Genomic DNA, 20,641 nt, shown 5'->3' with positions numbered 1-20,641 from the left:
TTGCCTGCACACAGTGAAACCAATCCGTTGACCTGGGTTGCTGTGAAGGAACGTGCTGCGTTTATTGCAGGGCACCAAGAAAAGAGTCCAGGTAGCTAGTGCTCAAAAGCCCCCAACTCCCCAAAGGCTTTCAGGCAAAGGCTTTTGAAGACAGGGTGAGGGAGGGGGTTTGTGGGGTGTGTGATCAGCTCGTGGACATTCTTCTGATTGGTTGGTGGTGAGGTCATCAGGAGTTACCATCATCAACCTTCTGGTTCCAACCAGTCTGGGTTCTAGGTCCTTGAGGGCAGCATACAATTAACTTCTTCCACCTGGTGGGGTCAGTATCTGCAAAATGGCTCAAAGGACATGGCTCGGAATATTATCTATGGTCCTTGCGGAGGAACTAGAGGTCCTTGACTTTGTTTAATGGCTGAACTGTTATTATTTTGTCTTGCTTGACTGTTTTCCTTTCTTTCTGCATTTTCTCACGTCTCTATTAAATTGATTCTTTGGAACTCTGGGAAGGCCTAGGAGGCTGAAGATTTGCTACAGACAAGAAGCAGTTGGAGGACATGGTTGGGGATTCTGTCGCTGGAAAGCCCCATAGGGTCCTGCTCAGTTACACTGGGACACAGAAGTGGATGATGAGACTGGAAAGACCTCTCACAGGGGCCCACGTCAAGCAGGGCCTTGAGCACCTGGCCCAGTTTGTTCTTAATTTCCCAGGTGATGGGGAGCCCTTGAAGGTTGTTGCCCAAGGGAGGGATCTGACCAGAACCGTACTCAGCAGGAAGTGTGTGGAGAAGAGGGTGCTCTTGGAATGAGAACAGGCTGAACAGTTAACAAGTTAATTAGTTAATAAGCTGCTCGTGGGATCCCTGATGGCGAACGGTAATTAATTTGAATGTTAGCTGGGGGACCAAGCAGTGCTGTTAAGAGGCGGGGAGGGATGGCTCCCTGCGTGCACAGTAACCACAGGGGGCTTTGACTGTGGACCGGGCTGAGCACCTTCTCCAAGCTTGTGTGGTGCGCAGGTGGGTGAGGGGCAGGGTTGGACGAAGGGGTCGAGGAGGAGGTGTGAGGGTCCGTAGGGACCATTCGATGCCCCATTGTGAAACATGTCGTGCCCCTCTGTCCTCTCCACCATGGCATGCCACACGCCCAACAAAAACGGGGCTCTACCATGGAACCGCACTGTCATGCTCACAGCTCGCAAATGCAAGTGTGTACAGGGACATAGACCTACTAGTCAAGGCGTGCCCTCCGAGGGCTAAATAAATATGACCATGTGCATGGGCACGCACGTGCGCGCACACACACACGCGCGCGTGTGCACGGGTCCCCGCCCACAGCAAGAGGGGCTGAATGGAATCTAGAGCCCACGCAGAACCTTAGGAGGATTGCGGAGGAGAGGGCTTCTCTTCTATTGGGATGCAAATATCTTGGCTTTCAGAGAAGGTGGGAAAGCAGGGAGCAGAGGAGGAGTGTGGCAGAGAGCCTGGGGGTGGCAAAGACAAGAATCACGATGACATGTCACTTTTCTATAGCTCCTTTCTTTGAGGTGCGCAGACGCCCCTGTGGGTGGGACTCTCTGGAGCCCAGCGTTCCAGGAAATGGTGCCCCCGGCTTCTGGACTTCGGCGTCCTTCAGTGAACATTACTGAGCGCTTGTCATGTGTCGGGGCTGTGCAGGTTTTGAGGATAGAAGAGAACACTCATTAGCAGAGGAGCTGAGCTCATGTGGACCTTGATGTCGATGAAGGATCGTAATCCTGCTGTGAGGCAGAGATGCTGGGCAGAGGGTGGGGGGCCAGGGGAGGCGACAGGGAGCCTGGCTCTGTGAGTCAGGGCGAGATGCCCCAGGAGGCAGGAGGAGATGCAGGTGGAGGAAACGTGTATGAAGGCTTGGAGAGCACGTGGGGCCCCAGGGATGTGAGTAACACTTCCGGGGCATAGGGCGCCCGTGGGGAAGTGAAAAGAGAGGTGAGCCATGGTGATCAGATGATGAAAGGTCACTCTGGCATCAGTGTGGACGACAGGCTGCAGGGGTGACACTTGGTCTAGGGGACTAGCTAGGAGATCTGAGGCTGTCCAGGTAAGCAAGAGGAGGACTGGTAGCCATGGGATGGAGGAGGGCAGTGGGAAAGTCACTAAGGAGGGAGCAAAAGCAGGACTTAGGGAGAGGCTGGATGTGACGGTTGGCAGGGTGATGCCCGGTTTCTGGTAGGTGAGGCGGTGTTAGCCAGGACGGAGACGGCCAGGAGGAGAAGCAGGCTGTCTTCAGTTGTGCTGAGTCTGGGGCCCCCGGGCAAGCGCTCACTGGGCAGCTGGGTGTGTGGATCTGTAGCCGGGAGGAGGGTCGGAGCTGGAGACACCGATCTGGGTGTCCTCGGTGTTGGAAGTCTAACGTGGACGAGCTCTCCCACAGGGAGTGGGTCCCTGAAGAGAGAAGAGGACCCTGGGGCAACACCAGCACCTAGGAGATGAGCAGGGGAAGAGAGCCAGACTGCAGTCCGTCCTCCTCCACGCTGAGGTTATCCTCAAAGCCTCCCCCCATGGAGACCCCTTCATGGAGCTCCACCAGTACTCTCCCCACCCGACCTTCAGGGGAATGGGCCTTCCCTCCTGCATTGAAGAGCCTTGACTGCCAGCACCATTTTTGCACACACACACCAGGACTCAATAAATACCGAATGAGGGGGAGGCGGGAGGAAGGAGGGCTGAGCGATGCAGGCTTTTGTATTCTCGACACCTAGCATCGCACCGGCACACAGTGGGTTTCCGATAAAGTAACTCTTAATGCCATCTGACTCTCTTAAAAAGTATTACCTGTGCAGGTAAAGAAGAACGCAACAAATCACCCCAAATCCAAACACCTAGAATTAACCTAAAAATCATTTTAGCTTTCTTTTTATGTGTATAGTCAGATAAAAGGCTAAATGGATGGGTGGATGGGTCCATGGATAGAAAGATAAGTGAGCAATTTTATAAAAATATGATCTTACCATACTTACTATTTTAAAATGAAAAGCATGAAATTTAATGTTACTCAAACTTAACTGAAGAGAAAGATACCGAAGTAAAGTGGAAGAACAGATTTTAGATAAATGCTAATTCATCATAAGAGATCTCCGTTTCTAAAAGTTCCCTCTGAGGGATAGAGAATAAGCACCGTTAAGGGGTTAGAGTAATTACATTGTGTTATTTTCACCAACGTGTTTCGATTTTAGATGCCACGGGTTGAACTATGCTTTAGAAATTCTAAGTGCACGCCCATCTCCCCTCCACCCACCCACCCCCAACTTTTATTGCTTAAATTTTTTTTTCCTTTGACAGGTTTTATAACATTTACATTCTTTTCTGCAGCCAGTCTTCACCTAGTAGCTATTCTTGGTTCTCTGCACTTAAATAGATGTGAAGTAACCACCAGTCATTCTTACAGAGGTTCTACATTCCTGAGTAGTTTTTGCTTTTGAACCATCTCTTAGTTGGCAGGATTTCATCATTGAGCACTGCTTTCAAGAAGAGCTTTGGGTGCTTTATTTCCTGAGTTTTTTCATGCAGCTGCCTTTATACCTAGGTGGCTGGCTAGTTCGATATTCTCGGGTCATGCTCTTTTCTCTGCAGAGCGCTGTAGACGGTTGTTTCTTTAGTTTTCATTCTGTTGCTTCATTTTCTCTGTGTTGGAGTGCGGCAACAGCTGGTGACCGGCACCTCTTTCATCCCCTGCGTTCTGAACCACTTGAGAGAAAAGATAAACGAGGGGAAGCTGGCGTCGGAGAGTGGGGCTGACGCTGAGCCCGGATGAGATGGCCGGGCCGGGCAGGCTTTCCTCCTGAAGGGCAGAGTGGGTCCCCCAAAGGGCATGGAGGAGCAGGGTGGCCTTCCTTGCTTCCAAGCAAAAGAGGGAGGGAGAGTGGGCTTCACGCCCCCCCAGGTAGATGTTCCTCCACTTCTAATGTGGAAGAGCAAGTGGGGGCTGGAGACGGCTGGTGGACAGTTCCCTCCACATGGAGCGACTCATCGCCGTGAAGGAGGAAGCACCTCCCAACTGCTTGTCTTTGACTTCTAGACGGTGGTACTGCTCTGTTTATGACATTTCACACACGGCACAAAGAACTTCCAGGGGCTCTGCCTCTTGATCTTAGGTGATGCTTCTTCCAAATGAGTTTCTTCACCAGTGCGAACGTTGCAGAGAGGGAGTGGGGGCCAAGGCTGTTGGATGTGGCGACTGGATGATCTCATATGACCTTCATGAAAAAGCACGCATTCAAGTGACGGGTCAGGAGGAAAGCATAGGAGTAGAAGAAATGAAGGCAGAAAGTAGTGAAGAGGATTCCTTGGAGAAATTTGGAAATAAAGGAAGAGAAAGGGTTGTAGAAAGCAGCAAGGCCAAGTGTGGAATTTTGCAATCTAGGAAAAGCTTTGAATGTCTGTGGGCAGAGGAGAAGACACTAGGGGAGCAGGAGAGATCCCAGATGGCTGGGAGCGGGGACAGAGGCCGAGAGACAGAGAGGGACGGATGGGGGAGTGAGGCCTTGGTGAGGCAGGAGAGGGCGCTGCAGCCCAGGAGGAGGAAGGCCATGGCAAAGAGGAGGACTCCGTCCTGAAAGTGGCCAAGGCGACCCCACAGGCTCGCAGGCACTCACCGACCCCACCGTCTTTCGAGGACAGGAGACGTGGCCGCCAGCAAGGAACTCAGGAGGGGCCAACAGGAAGGGTCACTGAGGCAGGAGGGAGAGGGTTAGGACCACCATGGTCAAGGCACCCAGGGCAGAAAGAAGGCAAGGGACAAGAGAGGTGAGGCTGGAGAAAGGCCTGAGTCCAGTGGAGGGTCTCTCCCCTCTGCTGCCCACTCTGCAGCCCCGTTGCTCACTGCTCTGGCCCCGGGCTAGCCTCGAATGCTGCAGGATCGCGGGGAGGTAGAGCTGCGGAGGGAGGGTAGGACCAGGAACCGGGGCAGGACTCCTGTTCTGCCTACAGTGCAAAGCCATTGGAAGGTGCATCAGTAACCACGGTGCTTAACTTTCTTGCCTTTCATCCAAAGATGAAATCATGCATTTCTTTCTAACTCTAGGCCAACACCCGTTCTACCTGTGAGGAGCCTGCGGCCCAGGGCAGCCCTCAGAGGTCATACTGACGCACGTCTTCAAAGGCCTCGCTGTGCTTTGGCCTCTGGTGCAGGACGAGTTCCTGAAATGGAGAAGCCCTCGACTGGCAGTGGCCTGGCTGGCTCCCTGCACTTTCCGGGGCTTCCCTGGGAATGTTTTCACGTCGGGGAGGGAGCTCAACCGAGAGGAAGTAAGACGTCAAGCATTGCAGTAGGGTGGTCTCAGGAGATGCACTGGAGGGCCCTGGAGCATGGCCACTGGCTTTCAGTGTCTGTGTCTGTAGGTCCCACCGTAACATCACTGGTACTGTTGGAACGTCAGCTACTCACCTTGTCATTTGTTTAATAGACATTTCCTGCCCACAGACCATGTGCCTGACACGGTTCGGAGAACTGGGGATCAAACGTAAGATGTGATCCAACTCTGCCCTTGAGAAGCTCCCCGTCTAGCAGGGAGACAAGATGTAAGCGGACAGTAGCAGGACAGGGTGAGATTGGTGGAAGGGGTTTAGGGCACAGAGAGAACAGAGAGTGGGACCCACCTAGACTTAGAAGAGGCGGCAAGGAAAGGCTTCTTCAAAGAAGTGACATTTAGGCAAGTCTTAAAGGGCCTTTTAGTACCGGGAGGCTTGGAGCAGGGGACGGGGTGGTGGTGGACAGGTTTGTCATTCCTGATGGCAGAAGGCACAGGGCAAGACGCCAGTGGGGAGAGTGAGGGGAAAGGCGAGGTGGAAGGCAGGAAGAGCAATTACACACAGGAACCGCAACGGCTGTTCACAACCGGGCTGCAGGGTAACTGATGAGGCAGAGACAGAGGCAAGGGTCAGGTCACTGACAGCCTTGCCTGCCACGCTAAGGAGCTGACTTCAGAAAGTTCAGTCTGGCTATAAGTGTGGAAAATGGGCTGGAGGTACGAGTGCAGGTAGGAGAGCAGGGAGGAGGCTGCTGCCGCGGGCCAGGCGATAGGCGATGCAGCTTGAGCTCAGGTGGCGGGGACGCAGCTGCAGGGCTTGCTGGCTGACCGGATGTGAGCGATGAAGCTGGGGGAGAGGGATGCCCGTTCTGTCTTGGACGTCGCGGAGTGCTCTTCACGGAGGTGGGACTAGACTGTTGGGGAAGGTGGAGGTGGGAGGTGAGGCCTGGGGGACATCCCAGGGAGATGCGTAGTGTGCAACCGTACACAGGAGTCTGAAACTTGGAGGGAACTTCTGAGCTGGAGCTGGAGACCAGGGGTCCTGCACACACAGGTGAAGGTTAAGCCACGGCATGGAGGCCATCACCAGGAAGACTGGGTGGGCCCTGGACAGACCCCAGAGGAAGTGGGCAGAGAGGGAACATGATGAGAAAGAGACTGAGAAGGAAAGGACAGAGGTGTTGGTGAAAACCAACAGTGAACGAGAGAGCAGAGTAATAGAAACCACGAGTGATATTTCAAGAAGAGAGCGGTCCACAGTGTCCAGCGTTGCAGGAGGGCCACTGGTGACCTCGGCAAGAGTGACCTCAGTGGCGACATGGGGGCAGGGCCAGGTTTCAGAGGGCGGGGAGCCCAGCGGAGGCTGTGCTGACTGGGGAGCTTTGATCTCTTATTTGCCCGAAGTCTGATTCCCATGCTCTCTGATGTCACCAACTCGCCCCTCCTCTCCCCTCCCTTTCCCCAAACAAGTCTTGGTTCTCTCTGTGTGAGTCTCAGTTAACCAGGGGTCGTGAGCCGTGTCTGCTGTGCTCTCTGTGTCCCCAAGCATCTCTGCTCGCCCTGCTCTTGTCCCTCCCACTAGGCCCCTTGGTCGCAGAGGGTGATGAGTTAAGACTTTACCCCACAATACACAGGGTGACAGTTACAGAGCGAGGGGGTCAAGATTTCAGCAGCCTCAGGAGGGGTGCCAGGAACCTGAATGGGCGGAATCAGGAAGAGCATTTTCAGTTGCCTTGGGAGTTTGGGAGCAAACCCCATAATCCTTGCTGAGTCTGCAGGCTTCTCCCCCTGCAATGGCAGCCTTGCAGCTACACTCGTCCAAACGCCAGCACAGCCCCTCGGTGCAGCAAGGAGCGTCTGCCCTCTGGTGGACCCAGAGGGTACTACACAAAGCAGGGCTGTCTCCCCAGCCCCAGCCCAGACTCGGAAAATGTTCTTTTAGGGACGTGAACATATTTTTCAAAGTCCAACCGTCCCTCTAACAAATGTGAAAGTTCCTTCCTGTCCACCCTTTGCTGCTTTTATCTGGGAGAGCTTCTTCTCCCGGGGAAGGCCAGCTCTGCCCTGTGAGATAATCGGGCACGTGGTTTCCTCACTCTCCCTCCTGCCACCCAGGCAGGGAGATCAGAAGTCTGTGCTGTGAGGTGTCCTGTGGAGTACGGGGCATCGGGAGGTCAGTGGGCAGATCTTGGGTTTCCAACTCCATGCTGACCCATTGCTCGCCTCAAGAGCCCCGAGCCTTGCCATTGTTGTTACGGATAAGGCAGCGACCCTTTTCATAGAGTTTAATGGGTTTTAAAGCTACAACTTAACATCCTCTATAGGTTCTTCTGTGCAGGACAGATGGACGCATTTTCTAAATATGGAAACTGAGACTCCACAATGGCCTTGGGAACTTGTGCCACGGCAAGTCTGGTTGAAGGCAGAACTGGAGGGAACCCGGATCTCCCAACGCCAACTCTAGGATTCTAGGTTGGCCATCTCCAACCTTGGGGTGGCTCTGAGTCAGTCCATCCCTGGAGACAGTGCAGGGCCTTGTCTGGGGACAAGTCTCCCTTGAGAGCTCTCCGGGCAGGATCTGCTTCTCCTGCAGCTGTGGGACCCCAGGACGCCCAGCTCTGTTCCTTCTCCAAACTGCCTGGCAGCTTCACATCTAACACAGGGGACCAACTAGGTGGTTGGGAGTAGGAGGGTCGTGTCTGCACTCAGGCTTTACCCCGATCATCTCTGTGGCCTGGGGAAAGTCCCTGTCCTTCCCTGAGGTCCACTGCCGTCATTGTCACCGCCACCATCACCATTGTCACCGCCACCATCACCATCATCATCAGTAGCAGCAGCACATTTCTTATAATACTTGTTGAGTGTTTGCTCCTTGTTCAGCATCATGTTAAGTGCTTTGTACGCATTACTTCATCTACTCCTCAAAACAGAGCTAGGAGGGAGGTACCGACATTAGTCCATTTTTACGTGTGTACACTTCTAGCAGGAATTGGGCCAGAATCCATCCCAGCTTCTTGACACCTATGTCTTTGCTCTTAACCACTGTACGCTGTGCAAACACAAGTCATTCTGACCTCGAGTGTCAAGCTGACGGGCAGCCGGCAGGGTCATCGGCAGCACGGGCTGGGAAGTGGGCCTTTTTCACCCTCCCTACCTGGTTCACTGCATAACACTAGCTCCATCCTCACTCCCAGGCTTCCTCTGGGGCTGAAGAAGAAGTGGCACCTTTTAAGAGTATTCCCTGGGCTTCCCTGGTGGCGCAGTGGTTGAGAGTCCACCTGCCGATGCAGGGGACATGGGTTCGTGCCCCGGTCCGGGAAGATCCCACATGCCGCGGAGCAGCTGGGCCCGTGAGCCATGGCCGCTGAGCCTGCGCGTCCAGAGCCTGTGCTGCGCAACGGGAGAGGCCACAGCAGTGAGAGGCCTGCGTACCGCAAAAAAAAAAAAAAAAAAAAAAAAGAGTATCCCCTGAGAACCTGAGGACCTACCAGACATTCCCATCAGGGAAGAGGATCTCCCCACAGGAGCGGCAGATGCGGGACTGCTACTTCGAGTTCAGAGCCTGATGCCTGAGAGCCACGGCATCACCAGGTTGGATTTTTGGAATAAAATCTTTATCCGTGACCATCCCACGCTCCTCTCCTCTGAGCCCCAGGACCACTTGGCCACAGCAGGACAGCACTGAGGGTCACACAGCACGGTGTCTGAGGGGCCTGTGGAATGCTCACCCCAGGTGTTAGAGCCAAGAAAAGGCGGTGTCAGCACGCTGCTGGACCCACACACCTCTCCCCTGAGGGCTGTGTCAGCACGCTGCTGGACCCACACACCTCTCCCCTGAGGGCTGTGTCAGCGCCCTGCTGGACCCACACACCTCTCCCCTGGGGCCTGTAGGGCTCCTGAGTCTCGGTGGCCGGTCACTCAGGCAAGAGATACGTCCCATCTGCTTCCAATGGGATAATCAAGGAAGTTCCGTTATGCCATGTCTGAGAAGGAGGGTGCAGTGGCCCTGGAACGCTTGCGCCGGTGTCAGATGCAAAGGAATTCCCACTTGAGCCTCGGCTCAGCCGCATTTCATTCACACAATAGCCTGTGAGAGAGGGGGTGTTGCCCCCACTTTACTGATAAAGACACCAAGGCTCAGAGCTAGAAAGAATTGTCCAAACTCATGCAGCTGAGAAGTGGCGCAGACAGGATTCGAACCTAGGCCTGTCTGACTCCCAGGCTCTGCTATTTCCACTACACACTCTGCTTGTGGTCCCTGTGGGGTGGGGATGACGCAGATCCTGGAGGGCCCTGTGGTGCCTGAGAGAAGAAACCACTTTCTGCATTCTTCCCAGACTGGCAGGGACAGTCTGATTTGGGACCTACCCCTGGGACTGTCTCTAGAAGGGGACAGGAGGTAAGGGACCTGAGACTAAGACACTCTTCAAGGCATCGCTGTGCATCAGGGACCTTTACGCCAGAGTGGACACTGGGTTCCTAGGTCACGTCTGGACGTGGCCTGGGAGGTTCGGGGTCTGGAGGCCGCTGCCTACTACCTCCTGGGAGGCCTCCTGTCTGCGGGACAGGGCACAGGATGCAGGGGACAGCCCCTCTGGAGACAGGATCTAGAATGGGAACCTTGGGTCAGGTGTGTACCCACACCATAGGAATTCTCCAACATTCCAGCACCTCCTGGATTTGATCAAGGGACTCCATAGGGCTCTTATTTCCCCTAAAGGCAAGGCAACCACAGCAGGTTCAAGTACACGGAGGGTGAAACAGACCTTCCCCTGTGAGCCAGCATTTAGACACCTCCTCCTCTGAGGACATCAGGTAGGCATCTGACAGCTTTCAGAGAACCCCTAAGGGGCCTCTCCTGAGCGCCAGAGCAGCTGGGCCCCAAAGAGCCCCTGTGGTGGCCAAATTCATTCCAGGGTTTGGCTGAATGGCAAAGCAAATAAACCCTGATCGCTGGTCACACACTGTCGCATCCCGAGGGTGCAGGGGTGCCGAGGGGGCCCAAGATATCTTGGGAAGCCAGGCGCCAATTGGAAAGACTGCTCAGCGCGTAGCTCTGTACAGCCTGCACCCGAGAGTCGAGCAGAGAGGCTGGGTGGAGGCTCCAGGGAAGGGAAGGCAGGACGTGTATTTTCCTGGTGAATTTCATCCCATTTGGCCTGGTCCCTGCTGTGACATGTATTGACCTCAAAAGGACTGGCCATCCCAGTCTTGGCATCACTGGAGAACTTAAGCCCTGGAATGAGCAGTTCTTAATAAAAAGTCCTTCTATATGACCCTGCACTCAAAAAATGATGAACTGATGGAAAAAGGGAAAGGCTTTTCTTCTGCTTTACTGAATAAACAATATTCTAGAAGGGAGGGAGGGATGGGGACAAAGTCATTCTTCTAATCAGATTTCCCCCAGCGCCCCGCCCGCAGGGGGTTGAATTCCTAGTTCCAGGGGTCCCCCTCAAGGCCGCCAGAGCAGGTATTTGGGGCCACATCAGCACCCCCAGAAGTGAATCCTAAAGGAGCTGAAAGAAAGAATTCCATTAGCCACCTCGAGCCTGCAGCTGTAAAGCCCCCTCTGATTTCTGGGTTCACACCTCTTGTGTCCCTTTCTCTGAGTGATGGCCAGTTTGCAACTCTCCCAAGCCAACTCAAAGCCTCCTTTGAGCAGCTTTAGAATGCAAAGGCTGTCCGAACCTTGTGGTGCTGGAACCAGTGGAAAGAAACGGGAGAGATTCAAAGAAAAAACTCAAGGCAGACAGGATTCCAGCTCCAGTCATGTGCTGGGCTGTTATGGAGGAAGAGGAATTACCTCGGTTGGGGGGTGGTGGTGGTCCAAGTGTGGATCCTCTTTTAGAGAGTCTGCCCAGGCTAAGCCCTCTGGCAGCCATGTTGGGATGGAGGGCCCTCCGCTCCGGCCAGGCAGTTGGAAGAGGGCTGGACACCTGCCTGGAGCTGGCCAATCAGATTCTCTGAGAATCTGGAGCCAGAGCTGAGGGACATTCACTGAGCCAAATAGACATAAACTTGGCTGCTGTGGAGGCCAAATTTGGCCTCACGTCTGACAAAGCAGAGATGGCTGGTTGCATGTAAAGCAAAGTGCAGAATTGCTGAGGACAGAGGCAGAGACTCTGGGCCCCCGACCAGGTGCTCTCTGAGGTCTAGCTGTCTTTGTTCTCTTTTGAGTGGTTTGTTAAACCATTTTGAGTGGGCACTCTTCCTTGCTACCAAAATCACCTAGACTGAAGACCAAGGGCAGAAAGGGCCCAGGAGTAGCAGACACAGGCAAACAGATGCAGCTCAGTGCGAGAAGATTGCCCTAAAAGGGCTGTTCCTCATGAAACGGGCTGCCTTCAGCGGTGGTATGTTTCCCACAACTGGAAGGACCCAAATAAGACTGTTAAATACAGCCAGTATGGAGATGGCCGATTGTCTCAAAGGAGTTTGGACAGCTAACGACCATTAAGGCCCCCTTCCGCCTGATGGAAGGTTTGGAAATGCTTGAGCTCTTCTCTGAGCTCTATCACCAGCCTCTTCATCCCTGCTGCTCCCCCCCACAGTTCCATGCCAATCCCCAGCTCCCAGTAACCACTGGAGGTTGTGGTGGCACGGCAGCAGGACCAACAGGGGCAAGGGCAACTCCCCAGGTCAGTCCTGGAGCCCAGCGGGCTTTTCGTTGGCTGTAGAGGGACCGCACCTGAAGTCTGGACCACCCACGTCGTTTGCAAAGCCTGGAATGCAATCTCCCCTTTGCCTTTTGAAACCCCACTCCCTGTCTCTTTCCAGGTTACCTCATTTCTCAGAAGCTCCAGTTTTGCTGATTCTGCAAGAATCTGCGAATTGCCCTGGAAACTCATGACCTCACTGGGAAGACCAAGGTGTCCCATTGGCCGAGGGAGACTGTGGGGGGGGGCTTCTTGTCCCCCACTATGCTGGGCATCCCCCCTCACTCCAGAACACCTTACTTCATGAAGTCCGGAGATCTGGCCATCGCGTGTTCAAACTCTGAGAAAGACAGCATGTTGTCATTGTCCAGATCTGACTCATTCAGGACCTGGACAGGGGTGCAGAAGCAGCGAGAGAATCAGAAAGGGAGATGGGGGTGCAGGCGTGGGGGGCAATCAACACATGCTGAGAGCTACCGTGAGCCAAGCTCTCGCTGGGTGCTCAGCGTCCCTGGAGTCCCCTGGGAGGCAGGTGCTCTCTCCCTGCCCCAGACAAGGACACGGACGTGCAGAGAGATGAGGTCATGTGCGTGGCTGTCTGGGACCTTGTGGGCTGGTCTCATCATGGGAAGAGTCCTCTTGGTGCCTCCAGGACAAACTTGGCAGTGAGAACGGGTGTGGGGTGATGGACAGGGTGACATCCCCCACCCGCTGTTGTCACCCAGTCACAGGCAGGGGCTCTGCACTGCAAGGGGCTCAGTCAGGGTGGGGAGGCAGCGATGAGCCCTCATGGTTTTATCTGCTCCTACTTCCCATCCAGACCAAAATGTTCTCATGGTCTTAGGACAAATGGGTCCATGGTTGTCTTCATGTCCTGCCGTACTTTGGACTGTCACTCTAGGACACCTGGGCGTTGTGCTGGTGTAGGAGAGGGGATGTTGTGAAGTGTGCACCTGAGGCTGACCTGCTGTTGGCCCACCTGCCTGCAGTGGCTGCAGTGTTGCTGGGAGGGCCCCTTGGGGTGGGCTACTGATCTGGAAACCCAGGAAGGGAGTCATGATCCTGGAGGAAGGACAGAAAATTGGGAGTAGTTGCTTCCAGTGAGCACCCATCCCTCAGTGCCCCTCACCCTGCCTGCCATCAAGAGGCTTCAGGTGATAGCGGGGCCCACGCCAGCCACCGTCCTGCGGCCCAGGGCACACACGTGGCTGCTGAGGTCGGTCAGCAGGTCCTCTGACGCGTCGTCTCTGTTGAGCAGTTGAAGGGTGATCCTCTACAGGTCCTCCTCATCGATGAAGCCATTCTCATTAAAATCTGCAAAGAGGAGGCGGGGCCTGAGAGGAAGGGTGAGAGGAAAGGGGCTTCCTCGGCCTCCAAGAGTCCTGGGGCCACGGCACCAGCCAGGACCTACAGACTCCCACCAGCCCCTGGGAGGCCCCGCAGAGCCCAACTATACCAGGTGGGCCTAGAACCTGGGACTCAGGGAGACCTGGGCAGGCCTAAGGGGTGGGGCTCAGCAACGGCAGGGCAGGCTGCAGGCAAAGGTGGTGCTTAATAATAATAATAATAATAATAGGCATTGGTTGGGTCTGTACTACCTGCTCAGACTTTTCCTGAGATCTTCACCTGTTTTAACTCACTGAATCTTCACAATTAACTTTTTATGAGTCTCACTTTACCAAAGGGAAACTGAGGCACAGAGGGTTTTCTGGTTTGTCCACACAGCCAGGAAGTGAAAGGGCTGGCATTCAGACCTGGCTAGGCTGGCCCCCGGGTCCCACATCTACCATCATGCTGTGGAAATTCCAACCCTGGAACTTACAGGTCAGTATATCTTTTGGTGGCTAGGAGGTGAGCAGCAAGGAGGAGTAGGAAGCAGCCTGGCTTTGGAGCCAGAGGACCTGGGCACAAGTCCCTGCTCCTGTCACCCTGCATCAGGCACAGAGATGCACCAGGCTGGGTCCTGCCGACAAGGAGCTCCCAGGCTGGGTTGGGGTGCACGGGAGACTGTCAGGTGCCCGAGTGGCTTGGCTCCAGGAAGAGAGGAACAGGCATCCCAAGGACCCCGAGCGTTTCCCGATGGGCGTGTTCTTGTCTGGTTGGGGTTGGGGGTGTGAATGAGGAAGACTTCTTGGAAGAAGAGGCATCAGAGCAGCACTAAATGGGACTGCAGAGATGGCAACTGGAGGAGGTGTCAGGGTCAGGGTCACTGGGGACAGTGGCAGAGAAGGAACAACGCCAGGTGATCAGTTAGTTTTGAGGGGAGTGGAGGCTTGGGAGAAGGTCAGAGGTTGTCTGGAAGGTGAGCCAAACTGCAAAGGGCCTTGAATGCCAGGATGAGACAATGGTACTGACATTCTTGACAGCCCTCCCCTGGGACACCCAACACAGTCCCTGAACCGCTCATCAGCCATGTAGTAAATGCAGTCAACTTAGGCAGGTACAATAATTACCAGCATGACAGACAGAGGGGCCAGGCTATGGTCTAAGTGCTTTGTATTTCACTGCATTTAATTCTCATAACACAGATGCAGAAACTGAGACACACAGAGATTAAATAACCATGTTTACTTCCTTAATCTCATTTCAGCCTATTACCTCATCAATACACTGATGAATCCCAAATTTGTGTCTCCAGCCTGGGCTTCTCCCTGAACTCCAGGCTCATATATCCACCTGCGTTCCTGCCCTCTCTACCTGGAGGACTAACAGTTCTCTTAAACTCAACCTGTCCAAACCCAACTCCTGATACGCCCCCCTCCACCCTGGCCCCTAACCTGCAGCACTCAGAGCTGCCCCTTGGCGAATGGGTAACTCTACCCTTCCAGTCTCTTGGCCAGTCAGGTGGGAGTCATCCTTGACTGTCTTCTCCCTCCCAGGTCTAGCTCCAGAGGCAGTAAACACAGCCTGAGGTCTCCTCCTCACTGCACTGCCTCCACCCTGGTCCAGCCACCATCACAGCTCTCTAAGACCCCGCAGCAGCCTCCTAACCAGTTTCCCTGTTCTCAGTCTGCCCCCTTCAGTCTCTTCTCCACTCAGCAGCCAGAGTGGTCCTGTTCATCCTTCACAGCCTCCCATCTTAGCCAGAGGACAGCCCGGTCCCAACAGTGATCCCCGAGGCCCACCCTGCCCTCACTCTGCCTCTTTGCCATTCCTCCATCGGGCCAGGCACGCTCCTGCCTCAGGACCTTTGCACTGTGGTTCCCCCTTCCTGGAACACACTCACCCCAGAGTTCCTTTGGGTCTTTATTCAAATGCCAGCTTCCCCCAGGGCACTGCTCAGAACCTGTCTAAAATTACACTTCCTGTCCCTTTCTCTGCTTCGTTTTCTCCCAACACCTAAGACTACCTAACACACTATATGTTTCACTTGTCAGCTTGTTTATTTCCCTTCACCAGAACATAAATTCCACGAGGGCAGAAGGTTTTATCTTTTGGTCACTACTGTATTCCTGACTCCTAGAATAGTGCCTGGAACAGAGCAGGTGCTCAATGAATATTTGTTGAGTGAGTGAATGAATGAACCACCCAAGGTCACACATTGGTAAGCGATGGAAACAAGAGGAAACCCAGGAAGTCTGACTCTGTGGTCAGTCTATGCTCTCAATCACTCATAACTCTAAAATGTCCAATTTTTAGCTGGGCCCAGAGTGGAGGAGTGCATTTGCTGATGTCATAGGATCCTTCTGTGGTAGAGCCTAGACTTTTGTCTCTGTTTCCCCAGGAAGGGTATGGATGTGGAAGGTACAACTAAGCACTAACCCCTTAAGCAGGGGGCTCTCCCCTGGCTGAACGTTGATCAGCCACAGGGGCCGGAGGCTAAGGCCCAAGATGTTCATCTGAGCTCTCCCTGCACAGCTCTGCTATGACACGCCATGGGTAATGGATCAGATCTGGTGGGGGGAGGTGCAGAGGGGCCAGCACTGGACTGGAGGGACTGGGGACTGGGTCCCCGCAGTGACATTGCCCTGCTGATGAGAAGCTCTGCAGCCTCTCCCTGAGGCCCCGCATTGTCCCCAGGAGTCCTGCTGGCCCAGCTCCCATATGCAGAGACTGCAGCAAAGCGACATGGCTTTGGTCCCAAGCCACCTGAAAACAGAATAATTTGCTGGAGTAAAATGTAGTCCTGGACAGTTCTCCTTCTTTGGTGGTGCAAGGGCAGAACAGCCTGGGAAAGGGCTGGGGGCAGGGAGCTCTAGGCGACTGGCCAGCCCGTGTGGCCTCAGCAGCCTCATGACCTGCGTCCGGCCACTCTGGGGAGAGGAGGGTCTTCTTCTTGCTGTTTCCCAGCAACGAGGGAGATTAGAGAGCTGGTGGGCTCAGCCTTCATGTCCCCCAAAAGCCTCTGACCATCATCATCCCAGTCTCTCTGTCATGTTATTCTTTGCAATTTACAAAGTACTTTCACAAAAATTAGCTCATTTGATGGAGTGAGGCAAGGCAGGCTTTCACCACTGTTCCCACGGAACTGAGGTTGCCTCTTCGCCTCTCCCAGCCACTAGCATCCCTGTGTCAGATCCTGGGAGGTTTGGGAAGATGCGCTGCAGGTGCTCCGGCTGAGGGTAATTCACACCTGGTGGAAGCCGTGCCGACTGGAGCAGGAAAGTAGTGCTGGGATGCTGGTCTCTGACAGGTAGAAAGTCTCCCCAGAGGTGCTGAGAGAGGGGGATCGATCAGCTGGAGGCCAGGAGGGTCCCTCAAAGCAGAAACTGGAGCCCAGTGGGTATGTCCTGGTAGGTGTGGCTGGCCTGCTGGACTTGACCGAGAGCCATTCACCCCTTCCTTCCTCCTAACAGAATTGCAATTCTTGTTCACGATGACGCCATGTCCAGCTTAAAATACTCAACCTTCCAGTCTCCTTTGTGGCTATGCGTGACCATGTTACACAGTTCCAGCCAATGAGGTTATAGCCAAAGTTGCTGGGTGGAGCTTCCAAGAAAGTCTGTAAAAGAAGAGTAGACTTCGTCTGTGCCTTTGAACGTCCATTTTGTCCTTATCCCCTCTCACGTCCCTTTTTCTTCCTGCCTGGAATGACGAGATGCCTGTAGGCACAGAAAATATCTTGTGACTCTGAGGACAACAGTCCCATTAAAGACGGGAGATTAGGAGGCTTGAAGGAGCCAGGCCCTTGATTGCTTCCGGGAGCCATTACCTCAGCTCTGGACTGCCTGAGTCCAGGATTTTTTTTTTTTAAAACAGGGATGTTCTTACACATAACTAAGTGCAATCCTAACTGATACAGTAGGTCAGAGCAGTAGTTCTCAAACTCTGCTGCACCTTACAATCACCCAGGGAGGACTTCCCTGGTGGTGCCGTGGTTAAGAATCCGCCTGCCAATGCAGGGGATACGGGTTCAAGCCCTTGTCCGGGAAGATCCCACATGCCGCGGAGCAACGAAGCCTGTGTGCCACAACTACTGAGCTTGCGCTCTAGAGCCCGCAAGCCACAATTACTGAGCCCATGTGCCGCAACTACTGAAGCCTGTGTGCCTAGAGCCCGTGCTCTGCAACAAGAGAAGCCACCGCGATGAGAAGCCCGCGCACCGCAACGAAGAGTAGCCCCCGCTTGCCGCAACTAGAGAAAGCCTGCATGCAGCAACAAAGACCCAACACAGCCAGAAGTAAATAAATAAAATAAATAAATTTATATATATATATAAAAGAATCACCCAGAGAGTTTTAGAAAAGCCCACCAACCAGGGCATACCCAACACCATTACATCACATCTCTGCAGCTGGGGCCCAAGCGACCATAGGCCTTAAAAACTCCAGGGGTAATCCCAGTGAACAGCCATGTGGGAGAACCAGTGGGTTAGAGCCATGCTTCTGAAACTTTAAGGTGCAGAGAAACCACCTGGGGGTCTTGTTAAAAAGCAGATTCTGATTCAGTAAGTGGAAGGTGAGACCTGAAATTCTGCATTTCTAGCAAGCTCTCTGGCAACGTTGATGCTGCTGGTACCTAGGCCACACTTGGTGTAATGAGGGGTTAGAACACTGAGTTAGGTCTTCAGACTTTGGCTAAGAACGATCATCAAGACCATCACCAACACCATCCTCTCCTTTTTTCCTCCTTCTCCTGACCCTTCTTTTTATTCCTCCTCTTCTTCCTTCACTGCTACCACGACCACCTCAATGTATAGAGCAGCCGTCACAGGCCAGGCACCAGGCCCATCTTTAATCTTGCTGACAGCTCTGTGAGGTAACAAATCTTCTGAGCCCGAAGAGAATTCAGATTTGCCCGAGTCTCGCTGATGAAGCCTTGGAGTTTATGAGTCCCTGGGCATCTATTTGCACTGCTGATTTGCATGAAGGCTCTGTGCTTTTTGTTTTTGTACTTGAGCTCAAGGAGGAAGGAAACTGTCCGAGGGGGCCCTGGAGAGAGGGCCGGGGGGTAGATACAGGGACAGTGTGGGGGACAGGGAGTGTCTGCTCCTTGATGTGACCCTGTCTGACTTTTCAGGAGGAAGGGCATTCTCCCCGTTCCTGAGCTGAACACAATTGAGCTCCTGAGGCTTGAACAGCAAGAGAACCTGCTACTCTTCTAAGTTCCCTGAAGGTTTGGGTGTTTTGGTTTGTTTAGCTCTAGAAACCACGGAAAGACAGCTGAGGCAGACATCTTTTGGAACATCTGCCCAGCCTACTCTTTACCATTTCTGAGCAGCATCTCCACCCCCAGTGGTTGGTCTCTGGAGCCATGTTTATTTCTGTGACTCTGCTTCTTCTTGGTTGTGGTTTATTGGACAAGGTTGGTCCCCTAACCTAGGGGCAGCTGGATCCCTGGTTTGGCTGAGCCAATCAGCATCTCTTGAGAAAACAGAAGTGAGAAACAGAGATGCTTGTGGCTGGTCCGTCATAGTGAAGCCCAAAGGCCATGTGGAGGCCAGGGTGGTCATCTCTGGCCATAGGTACAGAGGCTTAAAAATCAGATCAGCAGAAAGAGGAGGCACACGGAGAGAAGCAGAGATGAGAGACCAGCAGCAATAGAGAGAAAAGGAGGAAGTAGCTACCTCGCTTCCTGGCCACTTTCCAGCTGCAGCCCAGGCTCTCGGGAGGCCTGCTTCACTTCTCCCATGGGTTCCACGCTGCTTATAGTGAACAAGCTCCAATGCCCTCCTCCCCCCATGATCTGCACCTCTTGGCGTTCACTCTTTTGTATAATCCACATACCCCTCTTGTGTGGGTGGGCACTTAATTCTAAGCAGTGGAATTTGGCAACAGAGATGTCATTTCCTGATTATAATATGTTATATTGCCAGCAGACTGGCTCCAGAGACTCCCTAGCTGTCTTTCAAGAAGCAAGTGGCCATGTTGGAAGGCCCATGTGACGAGAAGCACAGGTCACCCTGTGGAAACTGAGGGCAGCCTCCAGTCAATAGCCAGAGAGAAGCCCGGGCTCTAAGCTCTGTAGACACAAGGAGATGAATTCTGCCAACAACTGGAGTGAGCTTGTAAGTAGATTCATCCCCCATCAAGCATTCTCTAGGCGAGCATGCAGGCCAGCCAAAGCCTTGTGAAACGCTAAGGCGAGGAACCGACTAAGTTGTGTCCAGACTCTTAACCCACAGAAACTGTGAGATTATAAATATGTGTCATCTGAAGCCACTAAGTTTGTGGTGACTTATTACACAGCGATGGAAAACTAATGTACTGCTGCTCTTCATCTGTTGTCTTTAAAAATATTTATTTTATTTTATTTATTTATTTTTGGCTGTGTTGGGTCTTCGTTGCTGCACACGGGCTTTCTCCAGTTGTGGCGAGCAGGGGCTACTCTTCATTGCGGTGCACAGGCTTCTCACTGCGGTGGCTTCTCTTGTTGCAGAGCACGGGCTCTAGGCACACGGGCTTCAGTAGCTGTGGCTCGCAGGCTCTAGAACTCAGGCTCAGTAGTTGTGGTGCACGGGCTTAGTTGCTCCACAGCATGTGGGATCTTCCCGGACCATGGCTCGAACCCGTGTCCCCTGCATTGGCAGGCAGATTCTTATCCACTGCGTCAGCAAGGAAGCCCCCATCTGACTCCTTTTACACAGGTAAATTCCTGTTACTTACAACCTGAAGAGAGCACGTAGCCTGGGCCAGCATTTTCCACCCAGAAGAGCTGCCCCATCCAGGATAGTACTGACAGAAGACAGGAGAGGCTAGAGATAGCACAGCGTGTGCTCTGTGGCGGAAGGCCTGACAGAGGGTAGCACAGCTCGTGAACCAGAACTCCTTGAATACCTTGGAAACTCACTGGGGACTCCCAGAAATACGTGGGGTAAACAAGGAGGAAGACTAGTGGATGGGGGTGGGGACTAAGCCAACTGAATTGGGGTGTGTGATTTCACTTGTACTCACCCTGCCTGATGTTCATTGTAAATGTGTGTCATCAGATTTAGGACACTTGGGTCCATTATTTCTTCAAATATCTTTTCTGCCCCGTTCATTCTCTCCTCTCCTTCTGAGACTCCAGTTAAATATATATTTGAACTTCCTGTTGTCCAGCACATCCCTCAGGCTCTGTTCCTTTTTTCTCTTCATATTTTTTTCTCTGTGTTCTTCAGATTGGATTATATTTCTGTTGATCTCTATCTTCAGGTTTACTAACTCTTTCCTCTGTCATCTTGATCCTCCTGCTAAGCCCATCCAGCAGATTTTTAGTTCAGATATTTTATTTTTGAGTTCTGTATTTTCCATTTGATTCTTTCTTATAGTTTCTCTTTTTC

The 20,641-nt window shown here is 53.3% G+C and overlaps 1 protein-coding gene across 1 annotated transcript in view; it reads right to left on the bottom strand.

Annotated features, from left to right (window-relative positions):
* Positions 1–10,023: 10,023 nt before the first annotated feature.
* Positions 10,024–20,641, bottom strand: part of CIB4 (calcium and integrin binding family member 4) — an 88,706-nt gene continuing 78,088 nt past the window's right edge. The window contains 2 exon segments of the mRNA XM_033425100.2: positions 10,024–12,329; positions 13,145–13,254. Of these exon segments, the coding sequence (XP_033280991.1) occupies positions 12,237–12,329; positions 13,145–13,254 (203 nt within the window). The 3' untranslated portion in view covers positions 10,024–12,236.

The sequence above is a fragment of the Orcinus orca genome, chromosome 13 (assembly GCF_937001465.1).
Source record: "Orcinus orca chromosome 13, mOrcOrc1.1, whole genome shotgun sequence".
Lineage (NCBI taxonomy): Eukaryota > Metazoa > Chordata > Mammalia > Artiodactyla > Delphinidae > Orcinus > Orcinus orca.
Note: the sequence above shows the minus strand (reverse complement) of the source record. Positions and strands in the feature narration are given on the sequence as shown.